Source organism: Phymastichus coffea, unplaced genomic scaffold (genome assembly GCF_024137745.1).
Source record: "Phymastichus coffea isolate CEN01 unplaced genomic scaffold, Cenicafe_Pcof_1.1 PCOF00178, whole genome shotgun sequence".
NCBI lineage: Eukaryota > Metazoa > Arthropoda > Insecta > Hymenoptera > Eulophidae > Phymastichus > Phymastichus coffea.
The window spans coordinates 138,174-164,754 of NW_026706989.1; the positions used below are offsets into that span (position 1 = coordinate 138,174).

General features: G+C 42.6%; 2 protein-coding genes across 4 annotated transcripts in view; one reads left to right on the top strand and one right to left on the bottom strand.

Moving 5' to 3' along the window:
* The window catches only part of LOC131673463 (pleckstrin homology-like domain family B member 1), a 29,760-nt gene extending 20,992 nt beyond the window's left edge, over positions 1-8,768 (top strand). For both annotated transcript variants that reach the window (XM_058951477.1, XM_058951476.1), the window contains exons 4-16: positions 218-669; positions 1,022-1,461; positions 1,784-2,131; positions 2,735-2,877; positions 3,326-3,852; positions 4,134-4,513; positions 4,599-4,749; positions 4,821-5,046; positions 5,310-5,475; positions 6,783-6,915; positions 7,009-7,170; positions 7,378-7,635; positions 7,708-8,768. In XM_058951477.1, the coding sequence (XP_058807460.1) occupies positions 218-669; positions 1,022-1,461; positions 1,784-2,131; positions 2,735-2,877; positions 3,326-3,852; positions 4,134-4,513; positions 4,599-4,749; positions 4,821-5,046; positions 5,310-5,475; positions 6,783-6,915; positions 7,009-7,170; positions 7,378-7,635; positions 7,708-7,896 (3,575 nt within the window). In that variant the 3' untranslated portion in view covers positions 7,897-8,768. The remainder of the gene's footprint in view (positions 1-217; positions 670-1,021; positions 1,462-1,783; positions 2,132-2,734; positions 2,878-3,325; positions 3,853-4,133; positions 4,514-4,598; positions 4,750-4,820; positions 5,047-5,309; positions 5,476-6,782; positions 6,916-7,008; positions 7,171-7,377; positions 7,636-7,707) is intronic.
* Positions 8,769-8,922: 154 nt separating this feature from the next.
* Positions 8,923-26,581, bottom strand: part of LOC131673467 (protein couch potato-like) — a 44,989-nt gene continuing 27,330 nt past the window's right edge. The window contains exons 1-6 of one of the 2 annotated variants that reach the window (XM_058951483.1): positions 25,054-25,194; positions 11,366-21,441; positions 10,974-11,278; positions 10,444-10,889; positions 10,072-10,364; positions 8,923-10,004 (exon numbers count right to left, since the gene is read on the bottom strand). In XM_058951483.1, the coding sequence (XP_058807466.1) occupies positions 9,886-10,004; positions 10,072-10,364; positions 10,444-10,889; positions 10,974-11,278; positions 11,366-11,552 (1,350 nt within the window). In that variant the 5' untranslated portion in view covers positions 11,553-21,441; positions 25,054-25,194 and the 3' untranslated portion in view covers positions 8,923-9,885. Of the gene's footprint in view, positions 10,005-10,071; positions 10,365-10,443; positions 10,890-10,973; positions 11,279-11,365; positions 21,442-22,460; positions 22,666-25,053; positions 25,262-25,505; positions 25,647-26,581 lie in introns of those variants that run through there. The other variant, XM_058951482.1, reaches the window with a different exon arrangement.

The window sequence follows — 26,581 nt, forward strand, 5'->3', positions numbered from 1 at the left end:
TTTGATGTTTACTTCGAGTGCTATCGACGTTTCACGCGGTATTACCGGAGGCATTTTACTAGATATCAATTCGTTGATGTTGACACGCGGTATCGATACGCATCGCTTCGCTTGAGAATCAATGAATTCAACGCTCTTAATACTCCCGATAACTACGAGATTTTTATTTCATCATTGATTAGCCCGTACAAACGACCATATATATTTATTCTTGCAGGCTGCATGCTAACGATAGGTCGCTCGAACTATCTACGTTTCAATCATCCAGCCGAAGCTAAGCATTTGAAAGCAGTACTGCCAAATTCACGAATCTCCATGGCGCCAATGATGACCTTTGCCAACGGCCATCATCATCATCATCATCATCATCATCAGCAAGACGGCAGTAACAAGGTATCAGCACGTAATTCCGGTTGCTCGGACGAGGAAATCAATTTCCTGGGCAAGCTCACCAAATTCGAGATGTTGTCACGGCAAGCTCGCAGCGCCAACTGTGTATCGCCAAAGGTCTTTCCATCTGGTGCTCTCACCACAAACGTGCCCGCCGACCAAATACTTGGACATTCGAGGTCGTCGAGCCTCGCCTCGCTAACCAGAAGCAGTGCTTCCAGTCCCTTTCAGAATCTCACCAATTTGGACAGGTGCCAGAACAACGACGAGCGCAAGCAGGTGAGTGAGCAAGTCTCCTCTCTTCCTCTGATTCATTGATTAACACTCGTCTCTCTCCCTCTCTCTCTCTCTCTCTCTCTCTCTCTCTCTCTCTCTCTCTCTCTCTCTCTCTCTCTCTCTCTCTCTCGGCACTGTTTGCTCAACTGAATAAGCTCGCTGTAGTAATTCATTCAAGCGTTTCGTAGCTCGTAAGAGACTTGCTCTGATGCTCTTTTCATTTTATAAACTCTTTTTCTGTCGCTTCTATTGATCGGATATTGTTATCTTCCAAGCGCCGCGCCGATAAAACATACTTTGACAGCCATCGCTCTGTATTCTACAATCTAATCTCCTATTTGCCTCTGGATTTCAGTGCAGCCTACCGGTCACTATAAACCGCACGTACTCGCCGAACCAAAACAGCATTTATCAGAACGTCATTCACAACAACCGCAACCCCTCCTCCCATAATCAGCAACAACAACAGCAACAACGGCATCAAACTTGTTCTCGCGGTACCTACCAGCAGCAGCAACAGCAGAGGGTAGCTTCCCAAGAATTAGATGGCAGTAACGATGAGAATCGTAACAACTTACTAACCAATGGATATTCGTCGGATCTGATGACGCGAAGTTTGACGTGCCAGAGGAGCTGTGATCTTGAACAGTTCAGTCGTGAGTTTGACATGAGTCAGAGCTTAATCGTTGCTAAAACGACCACCCATACGGAGTTCTTGCAACTCGAAAAGATCGGCTCCAGTCCCATTGTGCCGTGCCATCGCAGGGCTGGCTCCTGTGATTCGCAAAATCCACAGTAAGTTGAAAATGAGTATTCTAATCTCGGGTGATAAATCATCGGTTAGCTGTCGTTGCAATTTCACCGGTTTCGACGGTAATATACTTACTACATTGAGAAACTTAACTAAGACCCTAGAGTTAATAAGCGCCTCAATAAGGTACGATTATATTTACATGGGAAATCAAATTGAACTCGGTAAATTATTCATTGCACTGGCGGCGTTGCCTCATGAAAGATCGATTGGTTGCGTCACTATTGGCTTTCGATTATTAACAGAAGTTCCAAATTCGCGGCACTACGGCGACGAGCTTACTTTTCAATGAAATCATTTTCGCAGATGCTTCAGTCCGCAGCCGAGCATGCGGCGCATTCAAGCGCCCTCGTCGGCGTACGATCGTGATCCGGGCGGCAAATACGGTACTCTGTATGGGCGCATCAGAAGCCCGCGTCCGCAGCAAGCTGCGCACCCAGCGCCAGCAGTGGACGACGATTGCGAAGAGGCGAGCGCGATGGAAAAGTACGAGCAGGAGGTGGCGACCGAGGACCGCAGGCGGCAGGCGCAAGCGGAGCGCGTGCGCGAGCAGGAGCAGAAGCGCCAGGAGAAGCTCAGGCTGGAGGAGATTCTGGCGATGTGCGCCGAGTACGAGAGGCAAAGCCACGCCACGGCCGACAAACCGCAGAACGGGTTGGTATTTGTGGCTTTTGCAGCGCTATACGAAGTTTTGCGCAACAACCGCTATGGGAAACGCTCTCCTCTCGTTGCGTGCGTACGGTCGAATGTCTATCTCTTTTCTTCTCCGAATTTCGAGTCTCATCGGGTGGCGTGAAAGACTTTGCCACATTTCTACTCGGCGAGCTTACGGCTGCGAGCAGCCATACTCTATTCTCTTTAACGGGCAAACGTTCTCTATTGTCAAAGCGAATGGCTGATGTCGTACTTTCATCATCGCTGACTTTGATTTCCTTTCGCGTATTTTCGACTTCCGGTGTAAAATACTTCCGTTCTTATTATGACCTATCGAGAATCATTACAGTTCGTGTTCTCTCTCTCTCTCTCTCTCTCTCTCTCTCTCTCTCTCTCTCTCTCTCTCTCTCTCTCTGCGAGACAATTAAAAGAAAACCGCGTCGACAAACAGTGCGCTTGAGTCGTTCTACGATCGACCGAGCCGCAAAAGAGAACAATGCCAGCCGAAAGAGAGAGGCGAGAGGGCAAAAAAATAATACTCGACGCGCGACGAAACAACGAGCAATCGATGTATAGTATATGCGTATACTTCGCTAACTGCAGGAGCTGCAAAACGAATGGGACACTTACGCGTGACAAGAGGTCGAATTCACCACCGACCTATGAGAATATCCAACAGGTCACGACGCCCAACAACAATTGTACACCGAAGTGGCCAACAGAAACAAGGCAGAATGTGATTAATGGTAAGTTTTTGATACTTCAACTGCTACATATCGTTTATAATCTATCTTACGGAATAATCGGGGCGTATCTCTTCTCGGGTTCTCCTGAGCTGATTGATGATCCGAAGTTTCCTCACTAGAGGAGGGGAAAAGCCAGTTCCGCCAGGGCTCACTTTGATATTCCGTCTTGATTATGGAATTGAAGTTTGTTGATTGATTTTGGCATAATTGACGGTCGGATAATTTTGGCAATTGAAACGCATGTAGCAGTTCTTCCAATTAATTATCGTTGTGTCAATCTCTTCGGACGATCGGGCGATAATTAATAGCAACGACGATCGAAAAATTCTTTTTTGCAATAAAAATGACCAAACATTTGTTTCTACTGTCCACGGTAGAAATAACAACTTGTAGTGATCGCTTTGTGAAAATGCGTTATTCGACGGATGGACGTTTTTCTTTTGATCAGGCACAACACCGGTGACAAACCCAGCAGTACCGGAAAAATCGACGAAACCACCGGTACACCATTATGAAAATTTCCGACCACGCGCCAACGGCAACCTAAGCATCTACGAGAACGTGAGCACGAGCAACAACAACGCCAGCAACCCGAACAACATGAGCCTGCCGAGGCCAAAGAAAAAAGCAGCAACGCGCGAGATAACGATCGACAACAAGCTGGACGTGTCGAACGACGACTTACTCGAGGCGATCGAGCAGCTGTCGATGCTGTCGAAGCCACGGAATTCCGGTGGATTACTCACGACAACGACGACGGCAGCGACGACGCCTAAGAGGATCAACAGCGAGTGCGACAATGCCAAGTCCAATGAGGCCAAGGCCGACAAGGAGAGGAAAGTCCTTGAGAAGGAAGACCGCAAGAAGTACATCGAATTCCTGCAGAACGAGAAGCAGCATATACTGGGCAATATGGACGGTTTCAAGCGAAGCGTTGCGGATATTGAGACGCAGGAGGAAGAGATTAATCGAGAGGTTTGCTTCTCTCTCTCACTCTTTCTCTTCATTCTTATCGACCGGTCTCCATCTAAATTTACTTTGACAATGGAATTCTGAAATTGTAACCTACTACGACCAATAGAACTGTGTCGACGTGTATGTTATATTCAACTGCAGTTGCAGAAACAAGCTAGTATTGAATTCCCACTTTATTTTTACCTATTTTTCAAGTTTAACGATCGAAATTGACCGCAACAGAAAAAAAAAAAAAAATGAATCGAAAATCCAATGACATAAGATCGTACGGTTATTCGCAGCTGGAACTGGAAAAAGCTCTGCTCTCGGCGGAATACGAGTCGGAATCTCTTAAACTGGAGCAAGAGGAAGGCGAGTTATCGCGACTCCAAGTGAAAATCAACGAGCTCGAGGACGAGATGAGCGAGAAGAGCACGTCGCAAGCGCAAATGCAATCGGAAGCGCGTCAACGCGTGTCGAGAGCGCAGCAGTCCGTGGCGCGATTAGAGGAGGAATTGGCCGAGGCGCGGGGCCGCGACGACGAGAGGGACAGCGACCTCGCCGACAGGCTGGCCGCGCAAACGGATCTCCTCGAGACCGAGAGGAAGGCGTTCGAGGACCTGGAGTTTCACCACCTGGAAGAGGAGGCGAGCAAGCTCGCCGCCCGCGAGGAGTTGCAGAGGTAGGTCGTTGCTGTTGTCGTTGCTTAAAAGTCAATTGCCGGCGAGCGAGCGATATGTATGGTGGCACGCGCGTACACGTTGCAGACACGTGAGCGAGCTAACGACCAAAATCGAGAGCCGGAAGTTACAGTTGAGCCAGCTGGAGGCGCAGCGCAACGACATCAAGAATGCAGTCACGAAGGAAGCCAAAAGTCTGGAGAGGCAGAAGCTTGCGCACTTGCGTCGGCTCGAGGAGGTACGTGCCCACGCGTCACTATTTCAGCACTTCAAAGGCGATATTCACCTGTTTTGCGCGTCCGAACGCAGGGTCGCAATAGAGTACGAGCGATAGACGACGAGCTGGACGCTTTAGCGAAAAACCTCGCCGACAATCCGGACGAGAAGCGCTCGCCTAGTCGCGAGGATTTCGACAGGATATCCAGGGTAACGAATGACTCGCCCATAGTCAATAACCAAGGCAGCCTCGGCAGAAAGACCATCGAATCGCTCAAGGAAATCGAACGCAATCGACAGCTTCACCTGGCTAAACAAGGTGAGTTCTCCTTTTCTCTCCTCCTGCCAAATGACAGTTCCGCATATCTTAACACCTTGGAATTTACCACTTGAAAGCCAGCTGAAATCAAGCTGGAATTTCTCAAGCGACAACTCGAAATAATCTATTTTTACGCCTCATTAACACTGGCATTTCCGTCTAATTATACACGCTGAAAACTTTCTCGTCCGCCCATCGCCTGCGGTGATTTTCACATAACAACTGGACATGCTTTGTCTATATTTCGCCTGGAATGCACACAGGCAGCCAAGTGATTTCGGAAGAGAGACGCCGGGTGGAGGAGCTGAAACGCCGCGTTCAGGACGAAGTTCGCTCGCAGTGGGAGGAGAGGAAAATGAATTGCACGTCGTTCAATAGCGTGGAGTCGGGCGAGGAGTCTTCTAGCTACTCGACTGGACCAACCGAAAGGTAATTTCAAATCCAATAAAACTCGACCCCGCAAAGAAAGAAGCAACTTTTCCGATCGGAACAATATACACCGGCAAACACCTTCGTGCGAAACTTTGTGGTTTAACGCTCGTTGCGGAAAAATAAACGAGAACGCTATTTCTATTCTCTCTCTCTCTCTCCTCTCTTGCTGGAAAGTTGATTGAGCCTAAAGTGAGCGAAATTAAGCCCTTCCGCGAGAGCGCGTAGCGTGCGTCATCTGTGACAAAAACTGTACATCACCGCTGCAATTGAGTTTTATCATCCACGCGCGAACGCCATTGTCGACGCAATCAAACCAAAAATGCATTTCCTACTTTCGTAATCCAAAACGCCAGCGTGACCGTTGGCCACGCATCGGCGACGATGCTCGTCTCGAAAATCCAAAAGCACAAAAATTAAAACAAAAGTGAACGTCCAACGCAGCTGTCTCGCGGCAAAGGTAGAAGCAAGAACGAGTGGCGAGCGCAGCATCGCGATGCGCGAAGCCTTGAGATCGTTGATTAATTAAGCGCGCCACACGTCATGCACAAGCGAGTAGGAGTGAATTCCATAAGGCCGCGCTCGGGCGCGCATGTTGCGCGGTGGTGAGAGAAAGGGGGTCGCTGGCTGGTCTGTACACGACGAAGCATACCGGTTTTCGTCGCGGCGTGTCTGGACCGGCGGTAGAGACCAGTTTTCGCCCTGGCGTCTCGCCGATAGCGCGCGCGCGCGCTCGCGCGTACGCACGTGCGCGAGTAGGCATAGGCCAGCGTTGCACACAGCGCGGCATACGATAAGCGGGCGCGCGACGATAAGATATACGCAGACGGTGCAGTGCCGTGTCGCCATTGTCCTCGCACACACGCTCGACTGGCAGTGCAAAGGCGTTGTCGGCAGCGCGCGCCTTCGCCGTGAAAACGAGAAGAGAACGCCAGCAGCGATGTGCGTGAATCTCGGCGGAGCGACCCGGGCGATGCGTCGATCCGGCTGCAATCTCATTACCCTTATCACGAGCAGCAGGTGTTACGTCAATTCTAAGGATCGGCTTGCTCGCGCTTGCTGTCTGTCGAATAGGTGAGTTTACGCCTGCCGCTATCTCGCTTCGTTGCGCAAGGACGCTGGAAGAAAATGCAACGTGTCGTTTTTGTCATTCTGTCACGAGCTGGCTTCTCGAGATGTACGGAAAGAACTCCGCGACAGTAAGAGAGGCGGCGCGCGCAATCGAAAGCCCTCGACAAATATAACGAACGTCCTCCTACGATCCGGGCAAGAACAACGGTATTCAAACGTGCAAATCTCCTTGACAGTGGTAGCGGAAGCAGCGACGGCGCGGAGAACGGCACCACGGATAAATTGTCTCCAGGCAAACTGTCGGAATTCACCTCGGCCGGCAGTCCTGGGCCGTCGAGCAACTCTTACTCTCTGCTACCTAGCGACGACGTAAGCATATACATCAATTGGCTCGCTCGTGATATTTCACCCTGGGCAGAAGATAAAGATGGGAGCTGCATTCGTTTGTTTATTATTGCGCAGGCGAGAAACGACAGGCCAACGTCAATGGAGACGGAGAGATTCAGCGGGAACGGAAACGGGACTATTGACGAGAACGGCAGCCGACCTCTGTCGCAAACTTCCAGCGAATTGGATTCTCTCAGTCCAATGCAAGTCAAGCACCGGGACAAGCCCAAGTTGCAGGTACACGCGCGCAGATCGATTTGCACATCTCGCTCGCAGCAGACGTGAATATCCCATTTCGTGGCGATCCTGTCTACATTTAGCTTGCGTCCAATTTCCTAACCACGCGGAGCTCGTTCCTTTTCCTTTTTTTTTACACTCGAACGCTCTTTTGATATCGAGAGAAAGAGTTGGGATTCATGCAACTTTGCACGATATATTCCGCAGAGACCTTTGACAAGATACTTGCCAATAAAGTCTGAGTCTCTGGATCTGAGGCACCACATCGAGACAGCAGGTCACCAACTGCCGCTAATCCACGACGTGACGGTCGACGTAACGAGTTGCTCCGGATATTTATCCAAGATGAGCAAGAAATTTCATCATTGGAACAAGCGCTGGTTCGTGTTCGATAGAAAGGAAAAATCGTTATCATATTACAGCGATCATAACTCGAGGAAACCGCGTGGAGTCATTTACTTCCAGGTGAGAATACGTCAAATACATATTCACGCAGTTGATTAGATTTGTCATCGTGCTTTTATGTTTCTTTTTCAGTCTATCGAACTCGTTTACGTGGATCATATGAACAGCGTCAAGTCACCACAACCATCCTTGACTTTTGTTGTCAAGACTAAAACGAGACTTTATCACCTGATGGCTCCTAGTCCCGAATCCATGCGCGTTTGGGTGGACGTCGTATTCACTGGGGCTGAAGGATACCACGAATTCGATCCGAGCTTATGATAAAAGCGTTCTTTTCTTTTTTTTCTTTTCTTTTTTTTTACTAATTGTACATTGAAAATTCGGTAGCAGCTATGTGTATGAAAAGTTTGAAGACTTGATTATTTCAACTTCCACAAGAGACAAATATCACTGTTTCTTTTTATTTTCCTTTCTTTTTATTAATATAATCATTAAATTTGCCAAGAAAACGCAATTTTAAGCAGGTGCCAATATAATGTAATTAAATTTAAGGGCATTAATTAAGATTGATCAGACTCAAGGACATCTCAAGTAGTTTTACAGCTCTTAATCTAGTCTTCCAACATAGATCAAGAATTGGCAAAAAAATGGGAGAAGTCTGAGGATGTTTTGGAAATTGCAAGACTTTTTAAAAATTTGTACATATAAAGAGATTTGATTGCTTTTTTAAACCAAGTCAAGTCTTGCTTCTAATTGTGGGGAACTGAGACTGATTTCGAGGATAAAATGCAGGCTATTACTGAATTGTGTCTTTGATTAACTAGGTGCAGACGTGCCAGACAATACACCAAAGTGCATTTAACATAGGTAGACATTCTGTTAGCTCATCAAAATAGTTCAATCATGTTTTGCAATCACTACAAATCAAATTTTACATCAAACACTAATTTTTTTTCATCATGTAGGGAGTAACATTTTAATAATGAATATGTTATTTTATCTTGCCTCTTTCACTAGAAAAAGGTTTTCGAGAAGTTAAACCAATTAAGATTATATTTGTCATTTATTACTTAAACTTATGAGATTTTTTATAAGTTCTCTTTTTTATGCGTATTTTATGCATAACATTTTTTCTGATTTGGCATACACCAAATTCAGAATTTTCCAAATAAAAACTATGTATTTGATAATTGTAAACGTTATTGTAAATCCCATTTTATAACATTCCTTTATAAAGCCTCAACAAACATTTAATAGAAATAGAATTTTTTATTTGAAAGAAGTAAGTTTTGGATTCATATTTTGGGCACAAGATCAAATGTAAATATTAAAATATAACAAACATACTATATATACTAACAATAAAAACTACTTACTTACTGATGTAGTTTACAGGTGGAGTTACACATTTTGGTGAATGTTGAAGTTTGATTTTACGTCTTTCAACTAGTCGTGGTACTTTAAATATTTTTCTTGATTTATTTTGTTTCGAAATTTCACTCATCCTAACATTTACTTTGTATTTTTTATTATTATACTTTAATATTGTTATTTCAAATATCTCCTCTTAGGATTTATTTTTTGTATTTTATTTATTGTATTGGTCAATACAAATCTAAATTTTCGGATTTTTTTTATTAAAAAACACAAAATTATTTTGAATATTAAATTTAATTATATTTAAATTATCTCGTAATCAAGTTAAGTTCATCAAAATATCATTGTTCACCATGGTTATAAAAGCACTATTTTACTGATTTTGTCAAAAATTTCAAAAACATGGGTATACATTTTATAGTTTTACTAATACAGTTAATACTCGTTTCTCATGTATTCACTTAAATCATACATGTATAAACTGAAAAACTACTACATTACTTACGGTGGATGTAAAATTAGATAGAACGTGTTTAGACAAGTATGTTTCCTTTGTTTACATTTTGAGAATCGAATCGGAAGAAACAAAATGCATTCTGCTGGCGCGGACGGTAGACATCGATGACCGGTGAATAAAAACATTTCTAGAAAATTGGTATAATGGCTTTGTTTACGTTTACGTTGCAGACAACTTCCGGAATTTCTTGTATCATCAAAGATTACAGTAAGATCTTAATATTCATATATATATAACTTTTGACGATAATATTTTATTACGAAAGTTTATCACATTCTATGTGTTGTTTCGAAAAATATGATTCAAATAATAATATAACAACAGAAATAACTTCAAAAAGTTTATTTACATGGTCTTTGATATAAAACATAGGCAAATCTTAATAACAAAATAAATACTATAAACTATTAATCATTTCATTCTGCTCCAAAAGAAATAGGTGTAGCATCTAAATTTTCTAAATCAACAATTACAGCAGTTTGTGTATGAGCAAACTTTGGAATACAAACAAGACGAATTTTGTGACCTTTCTCACCTAAAAGAGGTTTTAAAAATTATGTAATGGGTGTAATTTTTCAATTAATATAAAGATACCTATATACCTTCAACAAGTTTTGTTTCAAATTTGTCCATATTGCCAACAAAGTAGATGTCAGGACACATTCTCATTATAAAAGGATCACTTTGGTAAAATGGCATACATGCAATTGTATCAGGTGCTGTTGGACACAAATGTCTCCATTCTAAAGATTTTTCAAGCCATTCAATTGCTGAAAATGTGTCGAGTCCACAAACTTTTTGAATATCTTGAATGGGTTGACCACTAGTTCCTATTATTATACTTTCAGATACTTTCCCAATCCATGGATTTACTACTCCTTTTACACTTTTCAATCTGAAAATTAAATATATTGTTATTATACATATGAATGAATTTAAAAATTAATTTCATTTTTGGAATTTGCATAATGAACCTCTTAGCTTTGGGAAATGATGCAGGATGCATAGCTTGTTGAGGCATCATGAGAGTAGTAACATCAAATTGTCCTGGAAGAAATGTCACACAGCAATTCTGACCAAGTGTATAAAGAAATGAATCAAGTCTTTGTGTTCCATCTGCTAAATCCTTGGCAGCAGCTGCATCTTCTGCCCTTCCACTAACAAGTCCTTTGCTTGTATGTTGATCGGCACAGCCTTTGATACTATTTCCTGCTATAACTACTCGAACTACTGATGCTTGATCTTCTTGCATGTCTGAATACCCTGCTAATCCTCCTACCCAATCAATAAATAAATCTAAAGGCAAATTTGGTGGTGTGGTTGACAGTTCTAAACCTGACAGAAAAACTATTTTTCCTGTTGAAGGTGGTCTTGAAAGTGATGTTGGAACTAGGAAACCCGGATAACACCAATCTTCAACCTAAAAATTATATTATCTAAAAATTATATTATCAGAAAAGATTTTGGAGTAATCAAATGGTAGTGTTCATACTAATCATGTTACCTCAAAGGTACTTTTTGCATTTTCAGATCCTATAATAGCACAAACAACACCAGTAACTAATTCTTTGATATTCACTTTATCTCCTGTCAATTTGATACGAGATGTCTGATCTTCTAAAAATACTTGGTCTTCAGATGAACAATAATCTGCTTTGATAACTGGTGCTGACATTTGATGTTCTTCACTAAGTTCTTGTAATATAGATGGCTTATTTGGTTGATGTTTGTATAAAGTACCAATAATAGCACATTTTTTACCATCTTGTTCTTCTAGTTCTGACAATGGAATCAAGTTCACTGTATGCCCTAACGTTTTTTATGATAATAAAATTATAAGTAATAAGTTTACTAAATAAGTTTATTATGAAAGCTTATAAATAATATAATTCTTACCCCATTTAGCAAAAACCTTTCCTTTAAGAATTTCTGATAACTCTTCAAGTCTTTTCACATAAATACTCGCAAATTGTTTAGTGTAATTCTCTCCTTCTTTTTTAAATCTACCTGTATGATCAACGTATTCTACTTTTTTACGTTCAAACGAGCATGTTAATTCTTCTTCTGGATTAAGCCGTACCATTTTCAATAATTAACTTTATATGATTGCTAACGAAACAAGTGTAAATACAGTGTTTCGTATAACCTAGTTAGATTAAATTTCTGGCTGCATTTCTTTTTTCCCGCTAGAAGCTATTTAATAATCGCGTGACCCGCTTACAGCGACCTCTGATACAGCGGTAGTAAACTTGAAAAGTTTCAATCTTGAATATTTTTATTTTATGTGCAATTTCTATATACTATGGATTATAAGTTAATCAGAAGACAGGCATGGAAATGCATCTTTTAAATAAAAGAATTTATTAATAAAAGAATGTACGGTTTTTTAAACAAAATAATTTTAGTTGTACTAACTATGAAGAACTTGATTAGAAAAATAAAAATATAAAGCAGTGAAAGTAGAATATCAATTTCAGTACGATATAATACATTTTAATACTAAAAGTGGCCACATAAAGGTGAAATCACTTTATCGTAAATGTTTCTAACTTTATTTATCGATACATCGTATACCAGACGAGATTTGAAGCATGCTTGTTTTCCCAGAAAATATATACCTACCAAAAAAGATGTTGAGTCATGGATGTCAATATTATAAATAAAAAAATACAAACGGAAAATCATATTTTTAACTAATGTTTATTGCTACCAAAGTTTTACTAAACCCCAAAGAAATACTTTGACAATGGTAATTATCTTCATTAATACAAACGTCACTTCAATTATCTGCCTATAATTTATATAATTATAATGAATAAAGTAAAAATATCCATAATAATCGCGTCTAAGTATATAATAAAATTATAAGAATATTAATCTACGTATTAAAGAAGACGGTTAAAAAATAATAAATCATTCACATTTGTAAAATTGACAATGATACGAATTTAATCATGAGATAATAATAATAATAATAATAATAATAATAATATTATTATAGCAATAATAATAGTAAATAAAAATAATAATACTAATAATAATAATCACTGTTGTAATGATGTCGTTAAAATACTTAAATATATGTTGTTTTTATCCACTGATAACATTTAACGCCACTCTTTTTTGCTCGAATCGGCGATAACGAAGAAGTAATAATTGATTATGTCATAGTCTCATATATATATATCCCTTCTGCGCAATCGTCGACACTTTTTTTTAATATGTAATTATATAATCAATAATAATCATAATAATTATAATAATTAATTTATTAATTAATCCATTAGTAAGCTAATCCTTGCCCAGACACACACATGTATTGATATGCATGTTTTACAATGAATGTATCGCGGTTTATAATTCTTTGAATATATAATATATATAATATATATACCTCGCAATTATGCACTCGAGTTCGACGCTTACACGGGGCGTTATTATAAATATAATCTTATTGCTTAGGTGATTCTCTCTTTACTTTCAATGTTACTACTTACTTTCATTTTCTTTTGTTTGCTTTCTTCTGTTCTTATACACTTTCATCGTCTACTGCTTAATTTCACTCTTCGTAATACAGAGTTTACATGGACTCACTTTCAACATTCCTACTACATCGATACATTATCTCCGCAATCTCGCGCACACTTTAAACATCTCTCGCACATCTGTGTCTCTGTTTTTTGTATTTTTTGTTACTTGTGTGTTTTTTTCTTCTTCTTTAAATAGTAAATAATTCGTAATATATTATATATATAATATATATCGTCATAGTCGTAAGAAGTATATAATAATCATTATAATATTTAATTGTAATCGTTTACTAATTAATAATCGTAGTCATTATTACAGCTTTACGATGATATGTTTTTGTAGTCCCAATGATTAATATGCACGCGATTGTGCGGCGCGCCGCCCGCGCCGCGTCGACAATTCTTAAGTACGCCGCGCGCGGGCCGCGCTTATGGACGGATTTATGGTTTCCTCTTTTCTTTTACATTTAAAACTTATTTTCAACGTTTTATTTTATTTCATTTTTTTTTCTTTCACTTTAACTTTGCTTTCGCGCGCGTTTCGTCGAGGGCTCGTCGAGAGGCGCGTGTGTCCGTGCGCGCGCCCGCGCCGCGCGTGATCCTTTCACCTCGCGCTCGCCGACAGCTGTTCAAGCGCTCGCGTCTCTTTCCTCCATCGACGAAGCCTCGGATTGTCTCTTCAACGTATTATTATTTTATTTTTTTTTTTTTTTAATTTTTCTTTGCCTATTACCAACTCTACGGACTCTTTGTATATGGCTGTTCCCTTGGCGCGGATATTGCGAGTAGTTTTGCTTAGTTATTACATAGTTGATGAGATTCAAAGACTTGTCATCGGGACAGAAAAAATTCACACCAGTTAAGAACATTACTTTGCGATAAATAAAATAGCACATTGTGTACCAAGGGCGTAGAGGGGCTCTTGTGGCCAAGTGCATGGGACGATAGATCCCCTGTATGCTCCTGGTGCACCTTATATGTATTCCTTCGTGACGAGTGCATCGGTTTTTGCGTGCGCCACCGAATTGACAATAACGCCGCTCACGCGTATTGGCGTAAGAATGAATGTTTCACTGAGCAGGTCTAACATAATGACAATCGCATTCGTACGCGCAGTTCTGTTGGCGACGCTGAAGCCGCGTCCAATTGCGGAAAGATGCGATAACGATGCATCCGTCACGAACCAAAGAAGCCATTTCGACCGTTCAGGGAACACGGATGTTGTTTGCCTTATACTCGACACAAACAACAACGCTATCGACCCCTCGATTGCGTACAATTCACGCTCGAGAGGATTAAAATCGCTCGCACCGATCGCTCGCGCCTTCTCGTTTCCTTCTTCTTTCTATTACGCGCAACCTCCTTTTCACATATCAAACTCTTTTACACCCCCCCCCCTCCCTATTTAATTTTCTTACTTGACATTAATAAATATTTCATCGTTTACTCGAGATATTGTTCATATAGTAATTCTATGTAAATATCCATGTTCCTAAGACGTCGCCGCGACGCCGCGAAGATTATGCTATTGCAGAACTGCTGTTTTTTATATTTTTTTTGTTAATTTGTTTATATTTTGTTTATCCTTAAGTATCACAATAACCTCACACAGAAAGCTGCAACTATACTTATTATTTTAACTCTAAACTCCGCTTCCTTGCCTATTTTCTATCCAGGTCTCGATCTCACGCTGCGTGACCTTTTCTACGTGTTTTCGTTAATTTCTCTTGTTTGCTCTCCGCGCCTCTATACGTTTAATACCTTTACCGGGAAAAACGGCCTCGCGTGCTTATCTCACCATTGCGCGAGTGTAATTGTGCAGGAACAATATTACCGGTTGTTAGCTTTCTCTCGCTCTTAGATTTCTTTTTTCGACGCTAGTTCGCGATTATCGTTATCCCGGCCTCGCCACGTAACCTCTACCTCGAGAGACAAACAATACTTTGTCGCAGAACAGACAATTGAGTTATAATACCAGTAGGTAAAATGTGACCATGACACCGAGCACTGAGAGAGAAGGAGAGAGAGAGAGCAGGCGAAACAATAAAAAATCATATTAATCTCTCTCTCTCTCTCTCTCTCTCTCTCTCTCTCTCTCTCTCTCTCTCTCTCTCTCTCTCTCTCTCTCTCTCTCTCTCTCTCTCTCTCTTTCGTTACGGTGTTGGCAATTAGCATATAGTTTAGAGGTGGCATTGTGTCCGAACGGAAAGCAAAACTCGCGCACAGCGAGACCTCTCGAGTGGAACGGGCATACAATTCGACCAACCCACCCGGAAGTGTGGCTTCCGGCTAACCAAAGCAATAAAAACGGTCGTGGTAACAAAAAAAACAGAGAAGAAAAAATTGGCAGAGCCGCGGAGAGCTCGACTACGTAACTTGCGGCGGATCTTCCAAAGCTAATGTACACGCACACACACACGCGCACACACAGACACAGACTCGCGTATCGCGCGGCGGGGAAAAAAGCTTACGTAGGCACGTTGTACACACAAACGACGACGCGCCTATATACACGCACACGCACACACATCGTATGGATTAATTATTCTCGGGCTAAGGTTTTATCCTCATATTTTCTCGCTACGGACGAGATTTTCCGAAAATAAGGATGCAACAAACACAAACAATGCATGTTCATCATCGTCTCACAACAAGTTGCATAAAGGAATCGTATTTTTTCAGCTTTCAGCTCGATCAATAGCGAACGTAATTTTTTTTTACTTTTCCAATGTATTTTTTTATTAGATTTAATTATAATCTTGAAAGGTTTTTCCTTAAATGGTGCTCGCGAACGGCATTTTTGAACGCCGATCATTAACATGTTGCATTCAATAATCAACAGTTGATTAAAAACGATTTAAAATTTTTCACTTATTTTTCAAAAAAATTTAATTCTACTATAAGAACGCTCTTTTAAATTGTCGCGTGCGTATGTGGCGTTTCTTATACAATTTAATTTGCCTAATAGATTTTTCTGTAAATATATATGTCAACGAATCAAACTTCTTTGCTTTGCTTTACTAATAACCGCTATTGCATCCTCCATTTTCGAGGCTCTTATTTCGTAAAATACAATATACACAACGTTGACGTTGAAAATTGACGCAGGTTTGCATTAATTACTTGGTATTTGTTTTGTCATACTTTCATTTGATAAGTCACCTAACTTTACTTATGTCAGCCTAAAAAGATTCGCCTCCTTTCACCTTTGCTCGCAATGATATGTATATCGATATACTTTCAATCGTGTTCTCTCATCATTCAAAAGCGAAATATATAGCTCACGTTTTTGCTTCTGTTTTTCGCCAATAAAAAACGCCATTACAAAAGTTATTATTCGACGCAAACACGTTATACAATAGTGTCTTTTCGAAGGGTAAAAAGCTAATAAGCGCCTCGGAAATTTCGCGAATCACAAGCATTTAAACTTTCATTGATTTCACGCCTGTGTTATCATTTTTCTTTTGTTTGCTTAGTTCTCGTCCGAATATTGACTTTATCACATCGACGCTGTCTGCGTCGCTTATACACTTTTCCCCACTACTGACAATGCCATCGACTTAAAATCTACGGTAAATATCGCGCAATTAACGCGTCGTTAGTTTGAAAAAAGGTTTTTTCTTAAAAATAATAAACCGTCACACTCTTCTTACTTTCATTTTTCTCACAGCTAGCGATACAAATTGTGTCTTCTCTCTCTCTCTCTCACTCTCCTTCTCTACCTTTCTCGTCGACTTGTCATCATGATTGCTCGGCGGTTCCGTGCGTGCGTGGTATTTACTTTAGTACTTTCATTTGTTTTATACGTTTTGTACGTCTTTGGAATCGACATCTTTGGTGATTATACCACTGTCAATGATTACACGTTACTTTCATTTTTCCACTTTTCCCGCAGCTCAACATGTGTATATATATATAATATAAATATCCCCGAAAGAGAGCCATACAACAACGAAAGAAATACTACGCAATATAATAAAAACACACACGAGAGAAATTCAACTCGCGTTCCGCTTCAACGTTATACTACAAAGTTTACACACCCTTTATATAAGCTCGTCTCACTCAAGCTTTCGCAAAAATTTTTTCTTTCCACTGTACTTGTGTAAGTACATCTTCCGTCGTCTTTTTCTCTTTTCATTAACTTTTTTATTTATTTATTTATTTATTTGGAAAAACCAAATCGACGTGTGAGCGTTGCTCGTGCACTCGCGCACTCTCTGCAAGCACAGATCTCGTCTACAGCGCAGCTTAAAGACTCGAAAATTTTTTTGCAAAAAATCGTTGTAATCATTCTGTGTATACATTGCTCGACGAGGCGAAAGCTCGCAAAAAGGCTCTGCATCATGCGTAGTATAAGTATTACAACGTGGAAAAAGAAAAAAAAAAACGTGCCGCGTGCTTCTGGCTTTTTCTCTATTCTCTCTTTCTCTCTCTCTCTCTCTCTCTCTCTCTCTCTCTTCTCTCTTTCTCCCACTTTCTCTCTGCCTCTGTCAGCGCGATGTTAAAAAAAGATATACATATCAATATGGGGGACAACCCCTTAGAAACGACGTTTACGTACTCGTTACTATTGACACGGTAGAAAATAGCTGATTGACATGTAAAACCTTTGTAGCTGCTTGTTTGTCTTTTTCTTAATATTTCCGTACACACACACTCGATTACACTATGTTTATATGTATAGTTGGTTGTTGCTTCTTTACTTTTTTTTACTCGTTTTCCATTTTTTTGTATTATTCCATGTTATGCGACACAGCTTACGTCCTATTATACTTTCATCTATGACGATTACGTTTACATTGCTTCGTTATTTTTTCCCTCTATCTCATTCTCATAATTACTTTCATTTGAAGGAGGAATACAGTTGCCAGTGGACAGATTACAGAGAAAGCTCCGATATCAAGAGTTTCTTCATACTTCTCGCGTACTATATATTTCGCGTTGCTAATCGACGTTGATACACTTGACTTCCCTTCACCGAAGAAATAAAACATTAATAAGAGAACGCGTGACACGCCGAATTGAGTCCATACGTTGAGTCACTTCAATGTCGTAAATTATATGAAACAAAGCTCAGTTCGACGTGCATCGTCGTGCAATTCTTACAAAGTATAAGGAGAAAATACATTTAACGAATTGTAACACACGCGCGCGCGCACGCACGCACGCACGCACGCACACACACACACACACATTAGGAATACGTATACAACGATATTAAAAAACAAAGACGAGGATGCGCTCGCACGCGCCTTGTATAATATTAATAATAAAAAGTCGTACGCGCACAATGTAAACGCAATCAGGTACGAAACGAAGCAAAAAAGGATTAGAAACGTATCGTGTAAATAACATCTATGGTTTTTTTCTTTTTTTGTCGTTTGTTTGTTGTTTGCCGTTGCTGTTTAAATAGTAAAACTTACACGCGAATAAACCGCTCTAAATTATCCTCTTACCTCGTTTACTTTTAGTAATTCTATATAATATACTTAATTCATCTTCAATAATAATATATAGCGTTCACTAAGCCTACTGATATGAGTTAGTTCATTTTTTTTTGTTAAAGCACTTTAAATTCAACCTACACCGCCACATGTCTATCGCCAGTGCGCGGTGACGATTATCCTTCATTATACTTTCCGAGTCTCTCATTATAAGTATATGTTTGTGTTGTCGTATGTGTGTGTGCGTGTGTCTGAGTGTGTCTTCGTATCGTCCAGCCCCATGCTCGCAAATAAGGAACCTTGTTTCTCGTTCGTTTTGTCTTTCTGGTCGTGAAAAGTGTTTGTTCCGTAGAAAAAAAAACTATACGTTGAAAATTGACGATGTTTCGCGAGCGCGCGGAAATGAAAAAACAGTGTGTAACGCGGCCGGAAGTGACGCGGTCGAGCGTGAAATAGACGAAGAAGAATTTGAAAAACAGAAACGAAACGAAAGAAGACGAAGAAGCCTGACTCTCACGCGAATTCTCAAGTCAAGTTGTCCGGCACTAATCTCCGAAAAATCAACTCTGACCCGCGACGACGACGACGACGACGACGACTTTCTCACGTAACAACGAGGGAACGCAGAGCAGCATGACTCGGCCGACTGGAAAGGCACTCGGGCGAGATTACGTGCCGAGTTGGTCGCCCTCTTTTTTTTTTATTCTCTCTCTCTCCCTCCCTCCCTCCTTTCGCTTTCTTTTTCTTTCGCGTTTCTTTTTTCCCAAGCGTAATTGACATTTTCCCGTAAACATTGCTGCGAACGAACAGCGCGACGGCGATGAAGAACAAGAATCGATCTGCACGTGCAGCCTGCGGCCAACTAATACTGCTACTGCTGCTTCTGTTGAGAGCCAAAGAGTAGTCACGTTTGAATTCGACCGGTCGTTGAACTTGCCTTCGTGAGAGAAGACGTGCATATACGCGAAATAAGGCAAAATAAAAATAAAAAAAAACAGGTCGAGTCTCCCTTTTTTATTTTCGGACCTTAAACCACAGCAACGATTCTGCGCCGCGATTAGAGACAGAATCTTTACACGCTGCACTTTCCATTGTCTGAAAAAAACTCAGAGCAACGACCAGTTTTTGTCCAACTTGCTCATTGCACACTTTGTGGATTATTATGCGTGAATCAGTCTTTTTGATGAACAGAAAACGAATTGAAGAATCGCGTACATCCGAAATGTGCAAACCACAGCCGCGTACGTACACATGCACACTCGTCATTCTACTACTGCTGTTTTCCTGCCGTTTAAGTCGTCTCTACATGACGATACGTACGATAAATAAGTATATGCGTTTACAATTGTGTCTGTTGTTTTTTTTCTTCGCTAAGGATCTTAAGCCTACTGATATGTTTGCATTCGTTTACATGATAATATCATAAATGTATATATCTCTTAAAACCCATCGACAGATTCATATATAATTACGCTTTCTAACTGCCCATCCCATCAACCGCCAATCTGTAATTGTGACTGTGTCTCGCGTCTCCGTCATCGTGTACGTGTACATGTGAGTGTGTGTGTGTGTGTGTGTCCGAAGCCCACCCCAATTATCATCGCTACATCCGTTATAATGAGATTCAGCACAAAAGTTGCGTTCGGCTCGTTTTCTTCTCTCTCGAAACAAGACAAGTTGATAGAACGTTATTTTTGTCTTCATTTTCTTTTGTTTGTCTCTTACTTTCATTTGTTTGTTTTGTTTTTTTAGGGCACCTTTGGTATTAAGCTTGATGTTGTTACCTAGCGTCGAAAAATCTCTTTCTCTCACGCACGCGCTCGTTCTCACGCAGAAAGATTCTCTCAAAAATGCAGTGTGTGTGCAGCTGACTCTCATTGTCGACGCTGTTCGACGATCCTAATTGCGTGTTATATGTTAGTTTAAGTGTTTTATTCTCTCTTTCTCTCTCTCTCTCTCTCTCTCTCTCTCTCTCTCTCGCTCTCTTTCGTACGCGCGCTCGTTCTGCTTCTTTCGCTCTTTTTAATCACGTGTATTATGTGTGTGTGTCTTCGTGACCTTAACAGTGCCTTTTTACATTCAAATTCATTGACGACTATCGCGTTTCTCGCGAATCTCCTTTTTGTTTTATAACGATTATTTAATATTTACTCTCTTCTCGTCAGCAATTAATTTCATTATCTCGCTGCTGCAGCGCGTCGACGCGGCTGCCCCCCGCGGGGACGCGTTGCAAGCAGTCGACTCGAAGGCCCCGTGTTTGTGTTTTTTTTTTTTTTATTTAGTTTCATTTTTTTTACTTTTATAAATTTTCTCGCGCTTCGTCTTTAGCCTAACTTTTACTTTCATTCGTTAGTTTGCTTTTACTTTCATCGGTTACATTGCGTAATTGCACCCTGCTTAAAACGTACGTGGTTTTACTACATAATCCCCTGGATTGATATGTATCGATATTCATTGAATACTCCTGCTTTTCCTTACACAAGTTGGTCAAATGTATAGCTCGCAGTCGCGCGAGCGCGAACAATCATATTATCGAAAAATAAAACACGTGAACGCAAGGCGCTTTCGTTTCTTCTCCTTACTGGTTAAGTAAAGTTGCTCATACAATGAAATAAACGAAATATCTCAAATATAACTACGAGCATGTCAGCGCCAAAAATGTAAGAACAAGAAGAGAAAAAAAAACAATTTTTTTTTGTTTCGGTCATGCGCCGTTCCTTCGAACTGTCGCTCTTTCTCCTTTGAGGAGGCAAATGAGAGAACAAGAAAAAAAACATATATATCTAAAGAGAAGCTTAGATGCCCCGAGCGCTATTTCCCCTTTTCTCTCACGAGCGCCGAAAATCTTCTTACGTCGTCGTCGGCAATGCTGCTGTTGCCATTGTAGTTTGTCGGTCGAATCCTCGTGCTGCTGCTGCTGCTGCTGCTGCTGCGTCAGCTTCACATGCCATTTATGTCGATTTTAAGGTTGCCCGTTTTCTTCTCCCTTGGATCCCTGCAATGCATACCACATAACTGAGTTTAGTCTTTGTTTCTCATTTTCACCACACAAGCTTTATGACGTATTCGTAGCACGTATTTTCGTTAGACTTTGCGTCAGTTGCACGCGGAGTATCTCCAAAGTGTTCACCTTTTCTTTTTTATATAACAAAATTGATCTGAAAATTTGGTATTTGAAAAGGTGTACAAAGTAAACAGCTGAAAAAATATCCATAAGACCACACAAACACTTCCAAGCTTCTACTGATTTTTATAGACAACAGAACGCCCTTACGTTGATAACCGTGTAACGAATGGTTCATACATTCACAAAAGCCACTCCATTATCTGTGGCAAGCTCTTCAATAACATCAGCGCATGAGGTAACGAAAAAAACAACACTCATTTCGTCAAGCAACTATTTGCAGTCTAAATATAAAAATTTCTCGCGAGAGATTATTCGACGTATGGCTATCATCAGTACAAGCATACACAAGCAACAAGCTGGATGCAATATTCATAAGAAATAACTGTCAATAGTAGGACAGGAGCTAGAAAACTCAACAAACAAAAGCGATTTACAGTTAGAGAGAGGGGGGCGGGGGGCAGAGCACAGTAGCGCAACATTAACGCAGTGGAAAGAAAAGAAAAAAAGCAATCAGAGAACTAAAAAGAAAACAACAGAGAGAATAGATCTTTAGCTTGGTTACTCTCTGTCGGCATAAATTATAGCGGCTCAATTGTCTTGGGGCGGAGGGGGGGGGGGGGGGGGGGGGAGGCAGCCAAGCGAATGATTTTTCATCGCGCACGGAGAGAGCTATAATAAAGGAGAGAGAAAAAAAAGAAAGCCATAGCATTCGATGATCCGTGCAATAAAAAAAAAGAGAAGAGAAGAGAGAGAGAGAGAGAGAGAGAGAGAGAGAGACTTGTTGAGATGAGAGAGAGAGAGAGAGAGAGAGACTTGTTGAGATGAGAGAGAGAGAGAGAGAGAGAGACTTGTTGAGATGAGAGAGAGAGAGAGAGAATGAAACCTACTTCCATCCAGAGATTTGTAAAGCCCACCTCGGCCATTTTCGACTTAGCGTATTCGATTCTTATGGCTCCCCGGTCGGAGGAGACGAGTAAGGATCCCTGGAGCGTGGCCATCGCTTGGGCCGCGTAGCGTACGTCTTGGTATTCGACAAAGGCCACCGGCGAGCCCCCTTTCGTGTGCATACGAAGCCGACAGAAACCAGGAAAACTGTGCACAAGAGATTGATCATCACAGGTACAACATACTATGCGGGCTCGTTGATGCAATCCTCGCTCTTATGAGCTAGCTCATCCCCATTGTTGCCCCCGCCTCTGGTCTCGCGCTTCACGGATGTACAGTCGTAGCCGGGTCGCGTGACCGTAAAGCTCGCCGAAGGGGCGGCAAGGTCTCGATCCCTCGACGACGGGCGCATCGCGCGCGCGATAACGAGATACCTGCCGTGTCGCCGCGGCACCTCCAATGCACAATGCGCGCGTTTTCGCTCGTTTCGCTCAAGATGTACGTGCGATATCTGCCCGGAGCCGTGTCTCCGCCGTTGCGGCCACGAGGCTGGAACGAAGATATCGCCCGCAAGTTTTTCGCTCCTCACCTTTTATCCGACCTCGACGAATGCGCGTTCAGGATGGAAATCACTCGATGCTCGTATCGAGAGCTTACATATTTCATGCATCCGAGCCTATTTTACTTGTTGGACGCACGGCTTTGACGTCATCGCGAATCCACTTGTCTTTTACTTTGAATTATTGAAACGAGAAATTACACTGCTATAGTCGTATAAGAACTGTACATTCGTAAGAAGTAGAGCACCGCAAATAATTGGCGCGGCAATTAATCGCGGCGAGCAATGCGTTTTTGTTCGGCGAGCGGAGAGGAGAACGATCGGACGAGCGAAAATTGAAAGTTGAATTAGAATCGAACGGATGGGCAGTGGCTATGCTCATTAAGTGGGGATTGCACCAGTGCGCGCAGGGATAAAAAAAAAGAAAGAGAAAAAGAAAAAGAAAAAGAACAAGAAAAAACAAGAGTGGAGAGAGCGAGTTTGAAAGCGAACTTGCCTACATCACAACGAGTCGCATTGTGCGCGCGCAGCGGCTGCCTTTTTTCGTCGCGGCACTCCGTCCTCTTGGAGGCTTTCCTCGCGGTCGTGGGGCGCACAACGAGCTTCGTTGTTTGATTTGTAGGACGACGCGGCGCTGCCGCAAGCTCGCGCGCCATCGCCGCGTCGTCGTTCATCTGAAGTTCTCTCGGATTCTAAGGCGGAGCTTTCGCGAAATGGAAAATGTACGGACGCGGAGCTGTAGCGCAATTCGCTTATTGATTTTTGCCGGCTATAAACGTAAAACAAGAGCGGTATTGCCGTTGCTTTAGCTCTTGTTGCTCGCTCGTACTATTTATTGATTGTACGTATGTTCCGCGTGGGAATAATAAATTAGTCCGACGTTATTGACAATTTTACTTGTTCCTTTTTTGTAGGCAAACTTTTCTGCAAGCGCACATTCGCAGGTGTGAGTCATGAGCGGGAAAGAGAAAAGGAACGAACGATCGTTGTGCTGAATTATGAAATCTACGTGTGAGATGAATGTCAACGTAAGCAACAGAAAGAAATCTACGCAACAGAATTGTTTTACAAGTGAAGGGATCGGGGGAGTGCGTAATCGGGACGGGCTGTTCCGCGACGTGCCCCAAATCTCGCTGTTCGACGCGAGCACCGAGTTGGAGGCCGGCGCGAAGCCACGAGGAAAAAACTGCCAGCGGCCGACGGAACAAAAGGAATTTTGTAAGAAAATAGCTGGCCCTGTTCGCAGAGAAACGTACGTGGGAACGTTGCGTAGGTTGCACGCGAGGTGAGCGGGCTAAGCGCGATTAGCCTTATCGCTCTTAAACATATGCGAGCGGTGCACGTAGATACGCGCGCGGCTCTCCGTTGCGTTGCCGCGCGCACGCACTTCGACAGCGAGAACGAGCGGCCGATTATTTTGCCTCGCCTCGAGTCGAATTTCGCGTTACACTGCCGGCGAAGGGCAAGCGCGGCGATCGTTATTGCGCGGAGGTGACGACCGCGAGGCGGCGCGTTCTCCGCCGTGCGCTTCGCCAATTGCGAAGTCAATGGAAAAGTTTGCCCTGTCCAAGTTCCTTGTCCAAGTTTCTTGTCAATGCAATCTCAAAACTTGGTTCGCTTGCGCACGCGCACGTCACTGTGCACGCCGTGCCAATGCGTCGCGCGCTCGTCCGAGTAGACCGCAACTTTTCCTCAAGGATCCGCGCTCAATGCGTTCTTTGCACACTTTCTTCGAGCAAAACACTTTGCCGCCAAGTTTGAATAAATCACGCCTTCTTAAGTTACGTCTCGGTGCGTATTCGTTAGAAACTTGCAAAAGGGAAAAGTCTTTGAAAGAAAAAGCTCTCGAGGACTTGAAACTTGGCGAATCGAAGGAAAACCGAGACTAGAGGTCCCCGATGTATCCACCAAAAAAATCCATAGCAAACGCATACAACATAAATAAATAAGAAAACCCACGCGTCGCCTTCACACAGCACGCGCAACAACGAATAACACACGAGAAACCAAAAGCCAAACGAGAAGCTAGTACTAACCTGTTGAAGATCTCCTTGAGTTCGTGCTCGGAGACAAACTGGCCGAGGTTGGCGACAAACAGAGTGGAGCATGGTGCGTTGCTGACGGCGATGTTGGGCTGCGAGGATGACGAGCCGACCGGCGAGGCGAGTGCCGGCGACGGTAAGAAGTGCGGCAGCGACGCGTGAATGGACGTCAGAGTGGTCGGATGCGGCATGGACATTGCCGCTTGTTGCTAGAGTCAAGAGAAAAGCAGACCAATTGAATTGCGCTGAGCGACTCGGTCCGAATGCGATACGTGTCGGCGCGATCGGAAGCGAACGATACGGCGGGAAGGTGCGCGCGCGCGAATCGAAACTCCGTGGTGCTGAAACGACAGACATTGAGATTGAGACTGAAGAGTCACTAACGTGCATAGGGGCGCTCGTCGGCGGCTCCAGAGCTTTGTCTGCAGATAGTCAAAGGTAGGAACGTACGGGGACCTGTGGATGTAACGCGGGATGCACGAGAGTCGCATGCTGCAGTGCACCCGGCAGCTCGCCCGCCGCCGTCGAGTATGCCAGTGGATGTGGCCACAATTCCGGACCACCCGGGAAGAATGGGCTTCCTAGCGCTGCAACAACAATTCGTTAGCCATCAATTATCGTTCCAAGTGCGCCGCGATATTTCTCATTTGGTTAAAGCTCGATAATGATTTTTTTTTTTCGCTTTGCCTTATCTGGCGTTTATTTGACCGCGGCTTCGATCGGCTTGTTTATCCTGCTGAATAAACCTTCTGCCGAGCGTTCCATATTTTTTAAGCGCGATCCCGCTTTATATGCACGCAATCCAGTTACAAATTGGCAAATAACACTCGACGTGTATCAAAAAGAAGAATTTGCTCATCATTAGCAAAGTCGCTCACTCCCGGGGGATCAAAGGCAAGAGCTCTTCAAAGCTTTCGAGTATCCGCTGTAGAAAAAAAAAAGAAAAGAAATTTTCTCTACCCTTGCAAAAGCGTCGAGCGTCTCATAAACGGTCAAAGACATGTCCCAATAGCTCTATATACTTGTCGAATCGACCCATACGCTATAGAGTAAAACATTTTCTCCGCAAATACCCGCGTCTCTAGCATTTGGTATATTAAGACCTTGCGTGACCGGTGCATCATGCTTTATTAACGTGTACGCGCGCGCACGCGAGCGGAGCTCTCTCTCTCTCTCTCTCTCTCTCTATCATTGCCGACCGCGCGTGCAGCTTCGATCGAGAATGAAAGGAGGTTGCGCGAGAAAGAGAAGAAGGAGTCATTGTTTTCGCGGCCAGCCGAGTTTTTGGGCTGCGAGTTCGTTCCGGCCGCTGCTCTCTCTGCCGACCGCTTCCGAGTGGAAAGAGAGAGCGAGAGAGAGAGAGAGAGAGAGAGAGAGAGAGAGAGAGAGAGAGAGAGCGCGTCACCTCGATGCGCCGCCGCGCGCCCGCTCTCTTTCTCTTTTAAATATTCAATCGACGGCGAAGGGGAATCAGGTTGCCCCCGCTACGAAAATAACGCTTGTAAACTCGAGCCCCTGCATT